Here is a 21,845-nt window from a genome sequence, read left to right as displayed (position 1 = left end):
CAAGGAATTCAAAGAATCACAGAGTTTTAAAGTTGGAATCTATCCCAAAGATCCTCTGGCCCAACCCCTGCCAATATAGGAAGTCCCAACTAAAGCATCCTCAACAAATGGTCATTCTCTGTTTATAAAACCCTGATGAAGGAGAGCCCACCATCTTCCGAAAAAGTCTGCTGCACAGCATTCACCCTCTCTCCCTCTTGCACAGCAAGATTTTATGCCAGGCAATCTGTCAAATTGTGTTTCACTGGGGGCGGTTGCTCTGGACCCCTGGAATTTACATCTGGAAGAGATATGTCATTGTGATATGTACCGAATTCATACGCTTCATCTCCACATCATTCTGGTCTTCAAAGTGCACATTGATGGCCACTGTCTCTATCCAGGCATTGTCTGTGTTCCTAGGATCATCCACATATCCTTTGTATACCTAGAAGGTGGTATAAGGGGAACATGGAAAGAGAGACAGAAAGGATGGCATCTTCCAAAGGCTAGTGATAATTCATTATGATTCTTAGGTTCACCTCTTTCACAGTGATAACTGGTGAGTAGGTAGCCAAACACAGAACTTTCCTTGTTGAGAAAGGACTTGGTGGTTGACTCTATTCCTTTGCCACATAAAATGGTCCTCAGTCAAATTGCCCAAGAATAAACCTGGGAACCTGTGACTTCTAGAGGTTGCTGAACTCAAGTTCCCATCAGCCCTTGCCAGACTTGGTCAATGGTCAGGTATAGTGGGAATAGTAGTTTGTTAACACCTGGAGGGTTACAAGTACTCTACCATTGCTCAGCACTGTAGAGAATTCTGATTATATTTAGGTCTGCAGCAGGTGCCTCAGTCAAGGCAAAGAGAAGTTCCTCTGCTTGGTTCTGTGCCTGGACATATTTTCTGATGCAATGGCAAAAAATAGACAAGGCTAGGTGGATTGGTGATGAGATCCTCACAAAATCAAGAGCATATATGAACTATGTCTCTGAGCAGCCAGGAATAATGATAAACATGTTGAAAATACACTGCTCTGCAATATCAGGACTTGTACCAGGCCTTTCTAGGCTGCAGGAAAGAGGAAAAGGCAACTTTTGAAGACTCTTTCAGGCATCCTCTATTGCAGTGGTTCCCAGTCTTGGATAAACCCAGGTGTTCTTGGATTGCAACTCCCAGAAACTCCAGCCAGCACAGTTAGTGGTGAAGGCTTCTGGGACCTGCAGTCCAAGAACACCTGGGTTTTCCAAATTTGGGAACCACTGCTCTGTTGCATCCTTCCTTGGCCTGGTGACCTCCAGTTAGGCAGTTTGAAGAATTCAGGGAATTGTTATCAAGCACCTCTGAAGAGCACCATGATGGGAAAGGCTGCTATATTAGTTTTCAAGAGGCAGTAATGAGATTCCAACCAGTTCCTACAGCCACAATTACCAGTTCAACCCTTCCCATTTGTTTCCTTCCTTTTCTTTCTTCCTCTGTCCTATGCCTTTGTTTCAATTTTCCATCTGTTGTCTGCCTGGTTCTCAGTTTAGTATATGATTTATGAAAGATTGGAACAGAGACTATTCTGTAAGGTACTGTAGACTCTACATAGTATTGTGTAGTCCAGGGATGGGAATGTTGGTTACGTTGACTAAGGTTGATGCTTCTAATTTTTAAAACATCATTGATTCAAGGTAATATAATGTACCCGTTAGGCACATAATGTACCAATCGTACATAATTGTATTTTAATTGTTGTAAGCTGCCCAGAGACCTTTGGGTAGAGTGGACGGCATATAAGTTAAATAAATAAATAAATAAATAAATAAATAAATAAATAAATAAATAAATAAATAAATAAATAAATAAATCAAGCAAGCAAGCAAGCAAGCAAGCAAGCAAGCAAGCAAGCAAGCAAGCTTCACCAAGTATGTTCTTCCAATGTAACCATGCATTTGTTGCGATAAGTGACACATAACCTAGTGTTCACTGACAATGTCTATGTGACTCCTCTGTTGTTGTCAAAGCCCACTTGATGCCCAAAGTACCTCTGTACCCTGATTCAGCAATTTCTGAAACTGTGGCCAGAATTCCCGTCTCAAGATCCGTTTCAGCTTCTGTGGTAATGCTTCACCTGGTTCCAGAGATCCCTGGAAAGGATCGAAACATTATTCTGTTGTAAAGGTCTTTCTTATAATATACCTCAATAAGGCCTTGTGGTCTGAGCATGATTCCCACCCACCTCAGACCATGGGTCACCAGGACAGGATTAGGAAAAAAATAAGTGTTTTCATCTGATTCATAGTCAGTACATCAAACATATGGTACTTCTAAACAAAGTTTGTATCAGGCAATTTTCCTGCCTAATTCACAGAAACTTTATTTTATTTTGTGAAGTCCAGGCTTGTAATCTTCAACTTTTAACCTGGATTTGTCCATCTTTTTTATTACTAGGGAAAGGAAGAGCTGCAACATGCTGTTTAAATGTTGGCATTTAAACTTAATTTAAATTACCAGAAGCCCTCCATTCTCAAGCATCATTGTTGTCATGGTCATCATCTTAGTGAGTAACACATTCCAAAGTTAGGATCTCAAACAAGAATATGGGAACTAGTAAGAGCCAACAGGGCTCTTGGGAACAAAACACATTCTAGGAACCAAAGTGTGGAGAGAACACAAACTCAGTAGACCTCAGATTCTGGAAATACATGCAATACAGCATGTTTCATTACGAAAGGTTTCTGTAGGCCTAGACATAACTTTTTCTAGAAATGCTCTTTCTAGAAACAGTCCATATTACTGATCACGTTGCCTTTATTAAACTATCAGTCTGTATCTCCCAGCCTCTTCTGATCTAAGAGGAATGGACTGCCTGGTTAAGTACTTACCCCAGGCAAAGCCCAATGATCTGAAAAGGGAAACTTCACCACCAAGGCTTCCAGTATTTTCTTTACGCTTTTCCTACAAATAGATCCATCCACATTCCTCCTCCACCTACAAACAACAGGCAGAAAGATGTTACAGGGTATATTGCCTTATGGTCTGAAGATACATTAAAATGCTGTGCTAGATCACATCAAAAATGAAGTGATCTAGCACAGCAAAAATGAAGTGATCTAGCACAGTGATCTAGCACACATGGGAACATTTTGTTCCCATGGGGTCAAGCAGACCCCTGTGAGAAGTCCACAAGTAAGACATGAGGGCAGTAGCACCTACTTTTTCTTGTTCTCCACCAAATGGCACTTGGAGGCATTCTGCCTCTGGTATTGGAAGTAATATAGAGATGCCTTATATTATAGCCACTGATAGCTTTATCCTTTCTAAGATGCAATGTCCCTGAGAAGGAAAAAGCTACCTGGGAACCCTGTATTTACTGCTTCAGGTGCAAGAGAAGAAAACTTGGATCTTTAGAGCCACAAAGACAGGAATCCTATTGAAAATAGATGCTGACATAGGTTGATCAGTGTAGATCTCAGCAGTAAATTGCTACAAATTATGAAGTCAACAGTTGCAGCTCCTATTATACACTAAATCAGTTGACTGGTGTGCAACAGCAAATACCTACAATGACTTCTTAACTAAGATTTACACCAACAAAGTCATGCCACCAGATGTAAGTAACAGAATTCTGTCCTAATTATATAAATACAGCAGCCTCTGTGCTGCACATTGGAAACTACTATGGAGAATTTTGTCTCTGGTGTTCATCCAGAGCTTGAGGAATTTACTTTTTGGATTACAGCACCCAGAATCCCCTAACCAGCATTGCAGTGAACATGTGGATTGAGGAACTCTGGGAGTTGTTAGTCCAAAAAAGCAACTTTTCTAAGTTCTGCAGTTGTCAGTTACCTTATCCATGATTTAAAAACAAGTGCTACTTTCTGGCAGCAAGGCAAAGGTCTCCTGAAGTAGGGAAGCAGCTACGTGCAGTCCCACCTGACCTGCATCAGCCTGGTTTTAGTCCAGGAACATCTTCCTCTTTTGCTGTTGTCATGGATACAACACTTAAGCTGCAGCAGGGGTCCTACAGCCAACAGCTGAGGCTCAAAAATGCTGTGAATAAAAGGAAAGCACTTTCCTATACTGTGAATTGTGAAAAGCAGACCAATTTTACTCTCTGGATGACTATAAACTGGACACGGGAAAAATAAACAGCTTGGCCTTCTCAAAGGGATAAAATTGCTGCCTGATGACACCATGAGCAAGCCACAGGCTACTTGCAGAAACCACATTTAATATTTCATTTTAGCACTCTGCATAGTTTCTAAAATCTCCTCCTTAGAGTAAAAGACAAAATGTAGAAGGTGGGTAGGCTGAAAAACAGCGTCCCAATACTCGCCGTGTCACAACAGGGTGAAGTGCATGATTTGGCCCAAAGAACCGAAGGATCCCTTGGCCCCTCAGCCCTGTCCTTCCCATGGGATTTCTGTCAGGACAAAAGAAAAAGAAACATATTGGTATTGCTGTAATATCAGGTCAAGGATATGTTTTAGTTCTTCATGCACCTCCCATTTTTAAATAAATAGTTATAAAGAGAGATGTACATGAACAATTATGAACAGGGACTTAATCTGAAACCAGACTCATATTGAAGAAAACTATTGTTGCTGTGGGCATTGGGAGGGTGCCACCAGTACGCTTTGACTGGCAATAGCCTTTCCTCTGGAATGTGCGTGAGGAGAAACCCAATGAGAGAGAAAGAGCTGTCTTCAGTAACTCAGACCTGTACTGGAACTAATTCAGTTTTGTCTATTCAGGCAACAGATTTCTGAGATATTAAACAGAGAGCCTTCCCAGCTCTTCTACATGAGTTGCTCTATATAAAAGGTGGTGACTATCTAGTCTACAGGTAAACACGACTTTCCAAAACTGTCACATTGGACAGTTGGATTGTCCAGGCCATGTGCCCTTTCCCAGGCTTCATACAACCTGCTCAGAATCGTTACTACTACTGGCTCTTTTCTGTTCTGTTTCCTAAGCGCAAACCTGGTGGAAGAGAGCTTGAACACATACGAGAAGGAGAAAGCAGGGGTGCCAAAGTCTTTCTGCCTACATTGCCTCCTGAACAAAGGCAAGAAGGAGATGTAACTTCGCCCACTTTTGGCTCTACCAAGACCCATTGCTAAAATGTGGGTTCTGCTGTGTTTTGATTGAGGTGTTATGGATGTCAATAGTTAAATGTCTGCATGAATTTCGTTGTATGTGTATACTATGTATATACTTAAAATGACAATAATTTTTTTAAAAAAAATTACATTTAAATGGTTAAAAAACACTGTTTTAAATGCAGACACTGGGTGCAGGAAAGGAGATACACAAACTGTTAGCCTTTCCAAAGCATTAAGTAAAATAACAGCCAACAAAGAAGAGATGCAAGAGAAAATTATGAGATATTTAATAAACTGCTGTATAAGTAGCAAGTCTTTAGTCAAGTTTCACTCTCAGCAATCTTCCCTCACATAATAAACAATAGATTGTCTAAGTCAGTGATATTTGCCATACAGACCATCCATCTTATTTTTCATTATCATTACAACAGTTGATCTGCATTTGTAAATATGACTGACTGGAATAAGAACAATGTGCCCCCCCCATCTGGTTTTATGTATTACTTCCTGGCTCAAGGGTCCTGTGTATACAGTAATTTCCATATGTAGGTGATGTTTGGCTGGTGTGATCCATTGCAATGACCTGGTTCCATCAGTGAAAACAGGCACAGGCACAGTGATTAGCCTCACTCACAGTGGTAGGCCATCTTCAACCAGATAGGTGCCATGGAAGCTCTGTCTGTTGACATCTCCATCCATACTGTTGAAGTTTATCCTTGAAAGATTCTCCAAAGAACTGGAAGTGACAGAAGAAAAGCCTTCATTTTTTCCAGTAATTTTTGTCATTGAAAAACAGCCTCAGAGCAAAAAAGCTGACAGTGTGGAGAAAAGAAGGTGATGATTAAAGAATGAATGACAGAAACGGAAAAGAAAGAGCTAAGGAAAGAGCCAAAACAGTGTCAGGTACTGTGTAAGGTAGAGGAGCTCCCTGAGGGCATACTTACTCTCTCAGGTAGTCAGGGACAGCATTTTCCTGCCTTTCTGCACTATAGAAGGGTGGGTTGTAGATCTCAAACTCTACCTGTAAGGGAGAAAGGCTGTTTCAGATGTCTCCCAGGGTCCCTCATAGCAACAGTTACCCACACTTTGAACCCAAGATGTTCTTGGGAGTCCTGAATCAAGGACCTCAAGTCGTTCCGCTTGGTCTGTGACTTCTCCTCAGGTTCAAGTTCTAGAGAGCACTTTTCTTTGGCAGTTTTGACACTATTGCTGCTGTTGTGTGTACATACACACAGACACACAGATACACACGCACACGCACACGCACACGCACACGCACGCACGCACGCACGCACGCACACACACACACACACACACACACACACACACACACACCCCAATTTAAGTAGCATGGCTTCTCTCACAAACTACCCAGAAATGTAGATCAGTCAAAATATATACAGTTCTTTTTAGATATTTTATTTTGTTAAATATACCTGGATCCACACCAGCTATCATTCTCAAGGTTCCCTCAAGACAGGGAAAGGCTATGATACATCCTTAAAGTTGAAGTATAGATATGCCCCAAGTTATGCGTAACAGTAGTTGCAGAGCATTACTTTTGGCATCATTCCTTTCTGCATGCAAATAGAAATTGCTTCCTCATATATAAAACTCTTACCTCCCATGGCACTTTCTCATCTGGTACAGGAAAGCGGACAGCAGGAGAGCTGGGATACAAAAGATTCCTGGCACTCACATGGTAAAGCGTATGAAAAGATTCTGGGACCTCATCTGTGTGTACTTCCTTCATTTCAGGGGCTTTGCTGGGAACTAGAACAAACAAGAAGCCTTCTTCACACATCTCACCTAACCATTGGTCCACAGACTTCATCAGGACATGCATCCAATCCAATCCAATCCAATCTAATCTAATCTACAGTATTTTTGAAAGTTCCGTCTCCAGGAAAGTCCAGATGAAGGGCTGCTACCACTATCATTCAGTAGAAGGATTCTTCACTTTTCTCCATTAACAAAAAGACAAAAACAAAATGGCTGGGAAACACAGCAGGGTTCCAAGATGAAGACAATGCTTTCTGAATGCCAGCCCACTCTCCAAAATCTGTGAATGAGGCATGGTGACTGAGTGATACAAAAAACTCATCTGTAGGCATTTTCTGTGTTTTGGAAATTCATTGTGTGTGTATGTGTCATTTCTGGTTGTCAACATTCTGAAGTAAATAAAATACCATTCTGATTCTTCGAGAAAGAGATACCTTCTTTTTGAAAGCAATACTGCAAGCATATCAGACAAGAAATAAAATGAAAATTAAAAAATAAAAATACCCGAAAGCATTGTAGTATTTTGAAGACTGTTATATTTCAATGTGTGCTTTCATAGATCAAGTTCACTTTCTCAGAAACCAGTTCTTAGGTCTCATGGTGTGACCCATCAAACAGATATGTGCAGATGTTTGCGTTTACGTGCAAGTGCACATGCACAAGCCCCTTACACTCTTCTTTCAGTCAGGTCTCAGAAACCTAACTGGAAAAAAGCATGTCCCAAATGTACTGGAATTGGTCCACCCATTCCACTATCTTTTGGGATACTTTATTCAGTTTTTAGTATCTCTGTGGACACAGTACGAATACTTCTTTTCAGTTATGTGTATGTGTGTGAAAGAAATTCCCAGTGCTTTCCTTCAAAAGATAAGTAGCAAAAGAAAAAGTCCTATTTATGGATATCTAAGAAAAGATGGAAAACAATACATGCACCATATATGTCCTCATATATCTTGAGGTATACCATCATGTATCTTGAGGTATACTCATATACCATGAGTATATATCTTTTTAAAGTCAAAATGTACAGCAGGATTCACAGAATTGCAGCCAAAAGTACCTATGATGGGAGCATCTTCTTCTGATCCAAACCCACTGTTAGACAGGGACTGAACAACCCACCGGAGTCCCTTTGCAAACTGGAACATCTAGAGAGAAGCAATCCATCAAACTTGTCAATCACTACCTTGATACCAGTACTTCTGCACACAGCTGGGAATGTTACTGCAAAAGACCACGTTTGTTAAGAGCCAAAACTTAATGTAGATTAAGGTAGCATTAGTGGATAATGTTTTAATGTATAAAATAACATTAAACACTATTAAAGGAAACTCTGGGTTAAAATGGCTTATGCTACTGTGGTCAACACTATTTCCCCATTGTTTAAAATGTTCCTTTGAGACAAGAGAAAGAAAAGATTTTAAAAAGCATTTTTATAAGTGAGGCAGTGCATCTCTGCTGCTCTAACATTTTAAAAAATCGCTTTGCCCCTATGCCAAGGAGCAGAGGAAGTGTTTAATTAGCCAATATCCTGAAGCAGCTATATTAAGCCACTTTGTTATATTGTCAGATCAAAAAAGGAAGGCTTTTAGTTCATTCCCAGTGATCACGCATGCTGGAAATTGAACAATCCAGAGCAATCCTACCTGTATCAAAAGAGCAGAAGCACCTGACAGGGGCTAGAAAGGTGCATATAGGGCCATTCTGGAGGTGGGCTGATTCACTCTAGCAAAGACATCATCTGATTGCTGTTTTGGGGAGTTAACCAGCCCATCCCCTCAGTGCATTAAACAGAAGGCTAAATGTTCTTGTAGTCAGCTCATAGTTTCAATGTCAAGAAGGGGGAAGATAAAGCATATGAAATCTTTATTTTCACTTTTCGTATGCCTGATTTTGTCAAATGCGATCTTACTTCTTCCTCAGACAGCAATTTTTCAGTTAGGTAAGGTTAAGCGCACAGGTGAACTTGCCACATCTCCTGCCTCTGAGAAATTTAATGGGAGAAATAATAATAATAAATGTTTATTGCGGTCATTGACCAGCAAAAGTAAGATACATAAGAACATAAGAACAATATAAAAGCATTAAAAACACTAAAAACACCAAAGCACTAAAAGCATCTATATACATATATACATCTTACTAGATATCTCTTACCTCCCTATCATAGGCCTTATCTATGGGCTATTACAGCTTGCATAGAATGCCAAATTTGTTATTTTAAAGCTCATATAGCCCATGTGATCATTAATTGGTGTACACCAATTTACAGATTCTATAACTGCGCTTTAGGTGGAACCTTTCCTTCACGGATTTTTATTGCAGCAGCACAGAACTTAGCAACTTTTGTCAGCATATCTGAATTAAGCCCAATATATCTGCCAGGGCATCGCCCTGTCAGCAAAAGCTGTGTGTAGTGTGCCTCTGATCGTCCAGGAAATGCCCTTATGTAAGGGTCAACATGGACTTCTCGAATGTTAGAGTAAAAAGCACAGTGAAGTAACACATGGGAGATAGATTCAATCTCACCAGAGTTACAGGGGCATAGACGCTGAGTGTAAGGGGTGTTGTTATACTTCCCATCCTGGACTGCTGACGGAAGTGCATTGAAGCGGGCCAAAGTAAGAGCTTTGCGTTGTTTAGATGTTAAGGGTAAGTAGAGATATTTTGCCGGTTTCAGCGGGAGCAATGCGTTGTCAACTGTAAACCTATTTCTAATAATACCAAGATCCTGCTGCCTTTCTGTCTCAATAATACGCTGCCTAAGATTACTCTTGGCCTTATCGTATCCCATTTGTTGGATACTTTCTACTGAATAGCCGTATCTGTTGATTTTATGGTATATTGCTCTCTTCCAAGGGGACTGATGGTTATCCTGTAATACCAGTGAAGTCAGTCCAGTTGGTTGAAAATGGGAGAAATAAACTGAAGTTTGGAGACTTGGAAAAACACCTCATTTCCAGCATAATCTAATACAGAATGTGATCAACAATATAGGTTAGATAATATCACTTGTTTCCCAATCTTTTCAGTGCTCTGACAGGGCTGCCTCCTCCAAAATCATGCTGAGGATTCTGAGAGCTATTGTCCAAAAAATAAGAATGAAAATCAATGTAGCTTTTACAGGTTCTCATCTTCCCTATAATTCTTCAGCATTCTCAAACAGACCCAACGGGGTTAGCCTCACCTGTTCTTCCAGATATACCAACTTTTGCTCCACCATCCCCGTCCTTTTCACCTGATCAAGGTCCATCATTTCCACCAATGTATCCACTCTGAAAAAAAAGACAGGAATGGTTTCTGGAAGGTCAGGACAGCATCCTAGAGAAGTTGACTGAGCTCTATAATCCCTTCACTTTTGGATTGTCTGCAGCCTCTTTCAGACAACTGGAGTTTAATTTTATCATTCACAGCCACCTTAAAACATTTTGCTACCTCGATAGGAATATCTAACCACACTCCCCTTCCTCCCAGTCAAAGTGCTTAGAACCTGAAGTTGGACAACTTATTTTGATAGGTGAGGAAGAAAGTCTCAGAAACACTTATCCTCCTCTCTGGAAGTTAAATATGTAATGATAATGAATAAAATAACTAACACTTTGCAATTTGCCCTGTACTAGTCATGCGTTGTACCTCTAAAACAAAGGGAAAAGGACCTCAAGGAGGGACACCCACCTATTCTACTTTAGGCTCAGATGCACACAGAGATGAATTTTAGAATAAGGGGGAAATGCAGGGAGAGAACTAGATTTAGGAAAATGGGAGATCTGTAAAGAAGGAGAAGGGGCATCCATAAATAAATGGTGTGGGAAGAGTTCAATTACCTAAAAAAAAAAATTTAAAAACCCACCCCAAAACAGCTACAAGATTATGGAGGAAGTAGAAATGAGATGAACAAGGAAATCTTATCTGAGTTGAGGGAATGGGCTACGAATCTGCAAGATAAACTGAGAGGCCAGATGTTCAGATGCCCAGATGTTCTCCTGCTTTAAGGCATCCATTCAGAGCTCTTTGCATATCTAAGCTTGAAAAATCTAGTCTCAAACTATGGTCAGACTCCAAGGTGAGAGGCTTTGCACTCCACGAGCCAGCAGCATCCTGCTGTCCACCTTGTTTTCATCCTATGTGAAATGTGGTAGGAGACAAGGACACTGTCTCCAGCTCCTCCCTCTATATTCTTCTGACCCCCCACCCAGTGGTGGGATTCAGCAGGCCAACAAACGGTTCTGCAGAATCAACAATACATTAGCTACCGGTTCTGTAGAACTGGTGCGAACCTGCTGAATCCCACCACTGGCCAGGATCAGTGGTGGGATTCAGCAGGCCAACAAACGGTTCTGCAGAATCAATAATACATTAGCTACCGGTTCTGCAGAACTGGTGCGAACCTGCTGAATCCCACCACTGCCCCCACCCTCATCCTCCATTACTGTCCTTGGTAGACACTTCCAGGGATCCTTTAATCCAGTGGTTCTTAACCTTTGTTACTCGGATGCTTTTGAACTGCAACTCCCAGAAACCCCAGTCAGGACAGCTGGTGGTGAAGGCTTCTGGGAGTTGCAGTCCAAAACTCCTGAGTAACCCAAGGTTAAGAACCAGTGCTTTAATCAAACAGAGTAATTCAGCCAGGCTTCGGGACACTTTGTGGCCACAGGACAGCAGTGACATTCTCTTGAAGTGCAAGTCGGCCATTAGCAGACAAGTAGGCAAATGAGACAGTAGGCAGCAGGGGTGATTCAGTCTGCTTGTGCTGCTACTCTCTCCCTCTATTCACTACCTGAGGGTAAGAAAGGATTCACTTTGTCTCACAGCAAGAGCAGTTCTATGTTTTTTGCACATAGCCCAGTCTCTTTCCCAGTAACACACCCAGGTTACTTCATGGCACATATTTTCTGGTCAGCTGGTGTTCTGGATTGTGATGGGCACCCCTGGATCTGGCAGGGGAAGAAATCAGTGGTTGGCAGCTGTCACAAGCAGTCATGTGAGATAGGATTTAACAGAAGTGCTCAATTCCTCCAAGTACTTCCACACCATGCTCCCCTGATTCCCAGGGGGAGGGCACCAATTGGTCTGGCACGGGTGACCACTGAGCGTGATAAAGGCATCACCTTTCTGCAATGTCTTGGATCTTCTGTTCAGTGTTCTGCTTCTGCTGGCACTGCTGGATGTGCAAGTAGTTTTCCTTCATGTACATCTCCCAGGACAAGAGGGCTGCCTCTTCGTTCTTCTCAAGCTTCTCTTCTGCCGGCCAAGTCAGACAGATGAGGAAAGGTTAGGTGCACACAACTCATCTCTCCTACAGGTATGGGGCTGACTGGAAATCTCTCAAATCTAAAAGGTGTACACAATATGCCAGCATCTCATAAAATATTTTAAAAAATGCTAAGCCTATTCATTAACCATTTTAACAACAAATAAACAAAACAACCCATAACTAGAGGTGTGCAGACTCCAGATTCAGATGTGTACAGATTCCTTTATGTTGCCTGGAGGTTTCTGGGAGTTGTAGTCCAACAACACAAATTGGCACCTCAAGACCTGACCCAAGCCATTGTGAATTTAATAATAATAATAATAATAATAATAATAATAATAATAATAATAATAATAATAATAATAATAATAATAATAATAATAATAATAATAATAATAATAATAATAATAATAATAATAATAATAATAATAAAATTTTTACCAAGTTAGTAAATGGGTACTACTTGAATGGCAACTTCTGTCACAGGTCTTTTCTATCAAAGCCCATTTTTCTTTTTGCTGTCTCATCTATCTGCTTTCTTCTTCTCTCTTCTGCCTCAGGCTTACCTCCAGAGTCTCTCTCCCTCTCCTTCCAGGTGTTACCAACAAATATTCTCCCCTTCCATTCCCCACCCCCAAGATTCTATGCTTATTCTCCGTTGACCTGCTTTCTATAATATCATAGCAGGCATCATACGCTGAAACCAGAAAGAGTACAGAACAGATGGTGGTACCAGCCAGCCAAGTTAGAGAACTGGTTTTCTTCCAGGGACCTATAAGAGGGCCAGAGGCCCTGATGTCCTCCTATCTCAGTCTGGCATGTGCTTCAAAATCACCCCCTTCCAATCTCTTCTTCCTTTTTCTTTCAAGTATCGGTGAATAACACAAATTCTCTCTCTCTCTCTCTCTCTCTCTCTCTCTCTCTCTCTCTCACACACACACACACACACACACACACACACACACACACACACACACACACACACACACACACACACACACACACACACACACACACACACACACACACACACACACACACACACACACACAAGGTTTGGAAGTGACCATGAGCCTGCATCTTGGGAACATAATTTGCCCAGATCTATGGCTTGAAAAAAAAATTACTTTCAGGGATTTGAAGCCCCAGAATGTTCTTCCAGCTGGTACAGCCAGTGATCATACTGATGTGGGGCATTTTGGGAGTTATATCTAATACATGGAGAAAGCAGGGCCCCAAACATGTTGATTTGGCAGATTATCATACTGAGCTGCTTGTGCCGAGTGGCTGGCTTCCGGAGAATGATTCGCTTGACAAAGAGCTGCAGGTGGTTCAGGAGGATGAAGGGTGGTGGAGCTGGAGGCCTTCCATGATACTCTTCTATCAGGTCATGACGCTGAAACTTCCAGATCTGATCAGTGTGCTCTTGTACCTGCTGGAATGTGTAACTGGGAGAGAAGCATCGCAGAAAAATTAGCTCTGCCGTGCAGGTATCTTATTAAGCCACTTCACAATATCGGTCATTCAAACTGGAAGGAGCTTTGGCAGCTAGGAGACCTGCTTCTTGGACAATTCGTAGAAATCACACATGTTGGAAATGGACCAGACCAGACTGATCCTACGTGCACCAAAAAAGTAGAAGCCCCTGACAGAGGATTTAGAAAGGTGCAAGTAGGAACACTCTGGGAATGATTTGGTTTGCTTCAGAGATTACATTGTGTGATTAAAAAAAGAGAAAACAAACTCATCCCTGTAGCAGAGGAAATTGTGGGCTAAATGCTCATCTGATCACGCTCCCACTCTCCTCTGAAGATCCAAGACATGTTAAGTTACAATAATTTTTCATTGCTGGCACTTCAGCGAACTGTTGCCTCTCTTTACATTCTTTCTTATCACATTTTTCCCTTCTGTCCTTGTGTTATTAAGAGCCCTGCTGCATCAGGCCGAGGGCCCATCTAGTCCAGCTTCCTGTATCTCACAGTGGCTCCACCAGATGCCGCTGGGAGCACACAAGACAACTAGACACATGTTTCTTGATACCCCTCCCCTGCATCTGGCATTTTGATTATAATCAACTTAGCAAATTTGTGGGCAGCGTGACCCACCACTTCTGACTTTCTTCACTTGCCGGTCTCCAAAATATACTTTGCCCAAAAGGCAGTAAGATGAGGACAACCACACATGCTGGTGAAATGTGAGGAACTCACTTGAACATGGCGATGAGGAGATTGAGAAGGAGAATGTTGGTGAAGAGCAGGTAGAGGCAGAGCAAAATGATTGTCAGCCACTCTGGAAAGATAGGCTGCCCTTTGTATTCCGGGCACTTTGGCTTGTAGGGATCAGTCCCATTTGGGCTGCACTGATCAAGGCTGAAGTTCACTCCTGCCACAAAACACAAAAGGACCAGGAAATGCAAAGTTGCCCCAACAACAGGAGAAGCTGATCCTATTTTCTTCCCTGCTAAGAGGAATCTGAATAGTTGTATCCATAACAGATAATGACAGTTTTTCAAATTCTTTAAAGAGTTTGGAAAAATGGAAGTTTTGAAAAAAAAAAAGGCTGGTGTGAATGACTCAGCTGCATAATAATTTGTGTTTTTTAAAAACAGGTGCTAAAACTGAAAGCTGATTCATACCATCACACCCTTGTCTGCTTTAAAAGAAACACTGTTCAGATCTGCTACCATTGAATGACTACAAGAGACACATCAGAAACTTTTGCCTCTTGGGGATCCTGTGATTGCTCGGAGTGCTATTTATAGTGAAAAGTCATAAGAAAGAGCAAGGAGCACAGCGATGCTGCTGCTTGGGATTAGAAATAAATCTTCATACATAAACTTTGCATGTCATTTATTCCCACCAGAATTAGCTTTGCACAGAGCAGAAGTGGCTTAACACCCACTAAATTTTCTCACCATAATAAAGACAAGCAACAACTCACAGCAGCATGATTGCTGTTTATGCTATAACAGGTTCCAAGACAGCTACAGCTGGTAATCATATTAGAACTGGGGACAAAATTATTACATGTTTCTCCAGATAATCATTTATTCAAACCATTGCATTCTTATGCCTATTACAGGTGATGTCTAAGCATCTCTACAGATCAGCAGTGGGCCAATTCAGCACTGCTGGAATATATACTCAGTGGTAGGCAGGTATAATCAAACAAATTAATCCTTTGATTTACAAATACAGTTGAGATCATCAATAGGGACTAGAGATGGGCACGAAGCACTCCATGCCATGTTGTCTAAGTCATTGGCGCAGCACCATAGGTGCTGCATGTTCACTTCCCCTATCCAGCTGCTCCAGTGACCTGCTGGTGTGTGTGCTGCAACATCTCTCCCCATCATGGAATCTTCCATTCTGGCAGAAGCATGGACTGCCTTTCTCTGCCTCCTCCAGCAGCTGCCCACTCAGATGAGGTGGGGCAGGGATTCTTGCAGCATTGTCTGTGGGTGAGGAGCTGTGTGGGGAAGAGGAGAAGGCATGCTCCTGCCAGAATGGAAGATTGTGTAATGGGGAGAGAAGGACCAGTGCACACCAGCAGGTCAATGGGGAAACTGAACATTTGGCACCTGTGGTGCCACAATGACAACTTAGATGACATGACACAAAGTGCTTCATGCTCACCTCTAGTAGGGACTATACTTTCTATGCATATTATTCAAATTCTAGTACATTTTATAGTTACTGGCTGAAATTCTGTCACTTAGCAGAGTACATTGCACATGGTACATTACATAGTACATTACACTTGAGTTAGGCCCATTAAATCAATGGAACTTACTAAATTCCCATTGATTCAATAGGCCTACTCTAGTACAATTTACTATGCTAAGCAACAGGGTTTTGGCTAGTAATTCTTCACAAGAATATAATGTTCCTTCAGATCTACCAGGTTTCCTGCCTGGTAGGAAGTGCTTCTAGATTAGGGTTTTGCTTTGCAGTTGCATTGCCTTATTTATTGAAGTTTAAGGAAGGTGTAATTTGATAACCATAGTTTCTTCCATCTCTTTTTTCTTTCTACAGAATACCCAACAAGGAAGAAAGATAAAGTCGCTGTTTTGATTGTGATCCGCAGGGGCCTTCTGCCTGGAAGCACACATTGATTCAAAGCCTCTAATTCCAAGTATAGCATTTGAAGAAGTGGGTTATGATCCACAAAAACACATAAAAGTTCTGAAAACATTTGAAGAGGTAAATGGCTATTCTATATGTAGGTGCTGCTCTAAATCTTTGATGCTGTAAATTGACTTTAGAAAATAATTCTGTGTTCTGTACCGTCAATGTACGAAGGGATCTGTCCAAATATTGTCAAGTAAGAATGGTAAACAACGCCTCGGAAGATCCAGTCCACCCGTTTCTCATTGTGGATCAGGATGGCTTGCTTAGCTACTCCAAAAGACACCACCCAAACAGCCAAGAGGAAGAGGAAGAAAAACACATCTTTCATCTGTAAATCCATAAAAACAAAGCAGAAGTGGTAGCTTCTTCATTGTGTGAACAATGATCACCCAAAACCCTTTTTGGGTTCTAGAATCCCGTTCAGAAAATGAATACTGTACCGGGAACACTAGTGCTACCACAGTGCTTACCAGTGGAAATAACAACTTACCATCCTCTTCACTATGATGATCTTTGGGCCTAGAGTTTTACTGATTGTGAAAATGTGCATCAAACGCAGGCAGAAAATAATAAAAGCCAGAGATAGAATGATCCTTCCAGGATACAAAGTGGCTGGTATCCACCTTAATAGAGGGGAAACAAACAAACACATTTGTTCTTTTTTTTGGGGGGTTGCCACCAAAATATATATACACACACACACACGAGGAATACAATATTGGCACATGCTTTCAGAAAAATCCCTCATCCTCTTCTCTTTCCAGCAGAAGTAGTTGGAATTACTGCCCTGTAACTCACCTGCAGGTCAGCCCAGTAATAAAGATTAGAATGGCACATACATCCAATCTATTCCAGAAATCATTGAGGTACAAGGAAGCCATTTTCATCAAGCCAAATCCATCAGGATCATAAAACAGCTGAAGGAAAAAGAAACTGTTTTACTGGCCCAGTTCAGTATAACAACCTTGGTTCAAGAAATCACTGTTTATTTGTCCCAAAACAAGCACTGTGTTTATATATTCTCTCCTTTTTTGTGCGTTGTCTTAGAAAAATTCTGAAGCTGCAGCTTATTCAGATTACAATCCAAGATGCCAAATGCAGTTTCCTTTTAATGGTCATGGCGGGTCGGCTCTGACAATCAAGGAGCATGTACCTCTTGCATATACAGAACTAACCTTCAAAAAATCCAAAGCTTTCAGCAATCTTCCCAGACCAATTGCTCTCCCAATACTTTGGGCTACAAAACCCATCATTATCAGCCAGCACAGCCAATGTGCATGCTGGGTTGAAATAAGGTGCACTACCATCCCACACATCTAGAAGGCAACAGTCTGGGGAAGACTGCCTTAAGGCAACAGATTGAAGCAGAAGAACAGGACTTCTTTATTTGTCACCACCAAATCTTCTGTAGTTGACAGAGTCAATACCTGACGTATCTCCTCACACACAAGGGAGAAGAGCCAGAAATAGATGACATATTCCCGCCAGGATGGAGTTGACTGGAAATCTATCATCAACACATAGGCAAAAAGACAGAGGAAGGTGAAGTAAGAAAGGATGTTGAGGTGGAAGATGACCACAGGAGCGGTAAAGAACGCTCGGAAGCGGTTCAAGCAAGTCATTGGCAGAAGCCTCTTCTCTCTGTGGAACAAGGGAGGAAGGACAGAAGGAAGGAAGACATGGCACTGTAGCTTTGAGATCTCATTTTTATATCACTCTTCTACTTGTTGGGTATGTGGTCAAGCTTGAAATACCTCATGAGGGATTCTGCTAGGGTCTTGGTAAGTGACCCTAGACTTCTGTCCTTCACTAAATCCTCACTCAACCAAATTTCATCTAGGGTGTCATTCACTGAACTTAGCTCTAGCTCACAAGACTATCACTAGAAATGGCACACCAGTCCCTGGAAAGAGGGTACCATATTCACAAATATACATGCCCATAAGGTATTTACTGATACAGGAACTAAATTAGAAGGGACGAAATGCATGGTGGTATTAGACACATGCATGCATGTATTAAATAATCAATTCCACTATAGATTCCTATAAATAGGAAACAGTCTTGTGGCACCTTAGCAACCAGTAAGTTTCATTTGGTATAAGTCTTACTGGGATAGACAGGACTTCAATTTGCACTTCATCAGCTGGACTACTTCCATCATGGCCATATTAGCTAGAGATTCTGGGAGTTATAGTCTTAAAAAGTAACTTTTTAAAGCTCTGAAATATATAAGTGTATTAGAGAGGAAACCATGGAATTGGAAGAAATTAATGGAATGGCAGGACATAACTGACTGCTGCCCAGAGACACTTTGCTTCACATGAATGGCATACTGTGAAGCAAGATGTCCCTCACAAGGACAAAAACATGAGGTGTCCATCTATCTGCCAGAGGTAGAGCAGTCAAGCCCCACAAATACCTGAAGGTGATGAGACCACTATAAAGAAGGGGGAAGAACAGCATGCACAGAATGACCCGATATATCCCATTATCGACACTCAGTTTCCCCCACCAAACTTTGGTTAAGAAGGCCTGCAAAAAAGAGAGAGAAGCAGATTATAAGAACAAGGTATTAGACATGTGTGGGTCTTTTTGTTGTTGTTGTTGTTGCTCCAGATGTGTAAGCAAAGTAAGATCTGTTTCCAGTTGCTCCAGCTACATTGGTGGAGATGGGTGCTCTAATTAAAAGGAAATAAGTCAGTGGCTGAAATGCTGTGGCTTAGGATAGTAAACCAAACTAGAGTGGACCCATTGAATAAGTGGGCATATAGTGAATCAGTTCTTTCATAAGTTCTATCAATTCAGTGGACCTGCCCTAATTGCAACTTACTATGGTAAGCAGCAGGATTTCAGCTAATGATGCTTTCTTAGCACTGGTGCTATGCCTTCCAAGTAAGGCAATTCACAGTATAGGGCAATATGTAAATATTGTGCAAGTAGCACTAAATGAGTTCTTCTTCAGCACCAGCAATAAATAAATATTGGTCAAAATCCAATTGATAGTCCCAGCTAGAACAGACCCACTGAATCAACTGCTAAGTGGTAAATCAACACTTCAGTAAATCCCGGTAGATCTGTTCTATTTGGGACTAGCATATGGATGTAGGCCAGTGGTGTCCAACCTTGGGCCTCCAGATGTTCTTGGACTTCAACTCCCAGAAATCCTGGCCAGCAGAGGTGGTTGTGAAGGCTTCTGGGAGCTGTAGTCTAAGAACATCTGGAGGGCCAAGGTTGGACACCACTGATGTAGGCCATTATTTTACCACTGCTATGGAAGGACACTAATTGAGAAAATCACACCTGGATGCCCCCATGAGACACAAAGTTCATATTTTTGGCCTCCAAAGCTAGTTGCAGGCAGGTGGTCTTTCCCCAAGCATCAGAGACACGGATCAGAAGCTTCTGGGCTCTTTCTTCATCCTTCCGGTAACATTCAGTGAAGACACCTAGGAGAGCAACCAACATTAGAGAAGTACATTACTTCTAATATGTTTCTAGCCCAGTCTTCCTTTAAAGAGCTGCGTGATAGTTTACCACCACAACCAGCCTGTGAGACTGTTGAGGCAGAAAGACAATGAGCTGATCATGACAACACTGAAGAAACTTTTCCTGCTAAGGCTGCATGAGCCAGCATAATGTATTACAGTGTTTTTTGTATGTTCTGTCTTTTTTTTTGTGAGCCTCATCAAAATGTATCCTTTAATATAATAACGATACAAGAAGTCCAAAATTCTACAGAACTATCAGCATTTAGACACAGGGATTTCTTGTTCAGGAAACCTAGCCACTAAGAACAGGTTTGATTCTTCACAGAGAGATAACCTTTGGGATGTAACTATCCTAAAGGCAGTTTTCACTAAAGTAGATTCCTGAGGAGGATTAGAAGGGAGTGGCAGGCCAACACCCTTAACTTTGCTTTGAATTGACTTGTTGACCTTTCTTTCTGCATCCTGGGATAAAAATCAGTTACTTTTCAGGATCGACGTAAATGGAACACATAAATGTGAAACACAAGGAACACTTCCCTGGCTACGGCTAGATGTGCTGGGTCTCTGGATGGTGCACACACCTCTGCGTAGAATGGTCTATAATTGGGAAGGTAGGAATTTAAGGTAGAGCTACCTTTTGAAACTGGAAAGCCAGTGAACACAGCACAGTCTGGCTCTTCCCTACTCTAATTACTCTCTTCTTCCTCTTTCCTGTCAAGTATGCAGAGCTGTTCCTCAGCTTCCTTTATATTCACCACTTGGCAGGAGATTCCTTCAGCACATGTTTTCCTGCCTTTCTCTTCTTCCCATCTGTCTGGATATCTCTTGGTTCCAGGGCAGTGTTCCCTCCAGGGCAATGTCCTAAAGAAGGGATTAACTCTATGTCTGGCACATATTCTTGGCATGGAACTGTTTAGGGGGGCAGTAAGACATGGAAGTAGAACCTCTTTGAGCACCCAAGCTCAACCACTCAAAGGATGAGAGGGAAGAATTATTTAGAAGAAAGAAACACATCACTGATGATGCACAGAATGGGATATGGTATGAATCCTATTCCTTTTGCCTGCCTTCTGCTTGCCCTGACTGATAAGGAGTACAATGGCAATGCAGTTTGTAAACTGTATCCTTAAAAATCTTTTTTTTCCTCCTGATACAGCACTAAGCCAAATACTGTACTTAACCATGTTTTGTCAGCTCAGCACTGTTTCACTATCTCTGTTTTTTCTTAATGGTTAGCAAGTGAAATATCCCTGAACTGAAAGCTGTGAAAGGGTGGGAAAGAGGGTGGGTGAAGTGTGAGGGAGAAGCCAGACTGTGTGACATGTGGACGCTTGAAGTGCATCTTAATTAAACACATTTCTGTGTCAATGGTGACAGTGATTTAAATGCCAGGGTGCAGTCTAGAGAAGTCTGTGTTAACCTCGGGGAAATTTCTGTGTGGTCACACCATGGATGACTTTCCCCATGGATTAGCAGGTTTTTGTAGGAAAATGTTCTCAGTCCAATGCCAGCCCCTGAAATTCTATAATGGTATATGGCACTGGCTGGCTTCAGGAAAGAAGGGCATTAAACATATATCTGTGTGCATGTTGTGTATATGTTTGTGGAGATAGAGCAAGGTATTCTAAAGTAGACTCAAGGAGGAAACAGGCAGCATCATTACCTGGCTTTTAGTCTAGATCCCAATGTTCACTTGCCATTCAAACCAATTTCAATCTGAACTGAATCTCTGTCATTTATTGCTTGATTAGGCTGCAGCCCAACATGAGATAATGCCTTGACAATTTGCAGAGTGAGCAAAGAAGAGAAGATGGCAATGCACACAATAGGGTGTAAGATTCTTGGGCATGAGAAATTCAAAAGGCCAGAGTACTGGATGACTGAGGAAAGAAGCAGCTTCCACTAATTAAAAAGTTGAAAATAAGACATGAATCTTTTAGCAGGGAGGCCTATCAGCCCAGCCCAGACTCACCAATCGCTCGAGACTCATACTCCTCTGCCAAGGCCAACATTTCCTCGGTGCTATCAGTGTCATTTTCCTCCTTGGACAATTCCTTCAGCATCTTGCTGCAGGCCAAAGCTGCTGCAATGCAGTCCTGGCTCTGGAACAAAAAG

General features: G+C 41.7%; 1 protein-coding gene across 1 annotated transcript in view; it reads right to left on the bottom strand.

Moving 5' to 3' along the window:
- Positions 1–21,845, bottom strand: part of TRPM2 (transient receptor potential cation channel subfamily M member 2) — a 51,598-nt gene that overhangs the window by 3,390 nt on the left and 26,363 nt on the right. The window contains exons 14-32 of the mRNA XM_020787499.3: positions 21,703–21,832; positions 19,543–19,688; positions 18,662–18,774; positions 17,667–17,880; positions 17,038–17,156; positions 16,730–16,862; positions 16,396–16,567; positions 14,317–14,491; positions 13,376–13,557; positions 11,964–12,096; positions 10,043–10,130; positions 7,916–8,003; positions 6,695–6,846; positions 6,018–6,094; positions 5,708–5,809; positions 4,305–4,391; positions 2,851–2,956; positions 2,011–2,112; positions 311–427 (exon numbers count right to left, since the gene is read on the bottom strand). Coding sequence (XP_020643158.3) covers positions 311–427; positions 2,011–2,112; positions 2,851–2,956; positions 4,305–4,391; positions 5,708–5,809; positions 6,018–6,094; positions 6,695–6,846; positions 7,916–8,003; positions 10,043–10,130; positions 11,964–12,096; positions 13,376–13,557; positions 14,317–14,491; positions 16,396–16,567; positions 16,730–16,862; positions 17,038–17,156; positions 17,667–17,880; positions 18,662–18,774; positions 19,543–19,688; positions 21,703–21,832 — 2,436 coding nt within the window. The remainder of the gene's footprint in view (positions 1–310; positions 428–2,010; positions 2,113–2,850; positions 2,957–4,304; positions 4,392–5,707; positions 5,810–6,017; positions 6,095–6,694; positions 6,847–7,915; positions 8,004–10,042; positions 10,131–11,963; positions 12,097–13,375; positions 13,558–14,316; positions 14,492–16,395; positions 16,568–16,729; positions 16,863–17,037; positions 17,157–17,666; positions 17,881–18,661; positions 18,775–19,542; positions 19,689–21,702; positions 21,833–21,845) is intronic.

This window comes from Pogona vitticeps, chromosome 3 (genome assembly GCF_051106095.1).
Source record: "Pogona vitticeps strain Pit_001003342236 chromosome 3, PviZW2.1, whole genome shotgun sequence".
Classification (NCBI taxonomy): Eukaryota; Metazoa; Chordata; class Lepidosauria; order Squamata; family Agamidae; genus Pogona; species Pogona vitticeps.
The sequence above is the reverse complement of the archived record's forward strand: the minus strand, read 5'-3'. Positions and strand labels throughout refer to the sequence as shown.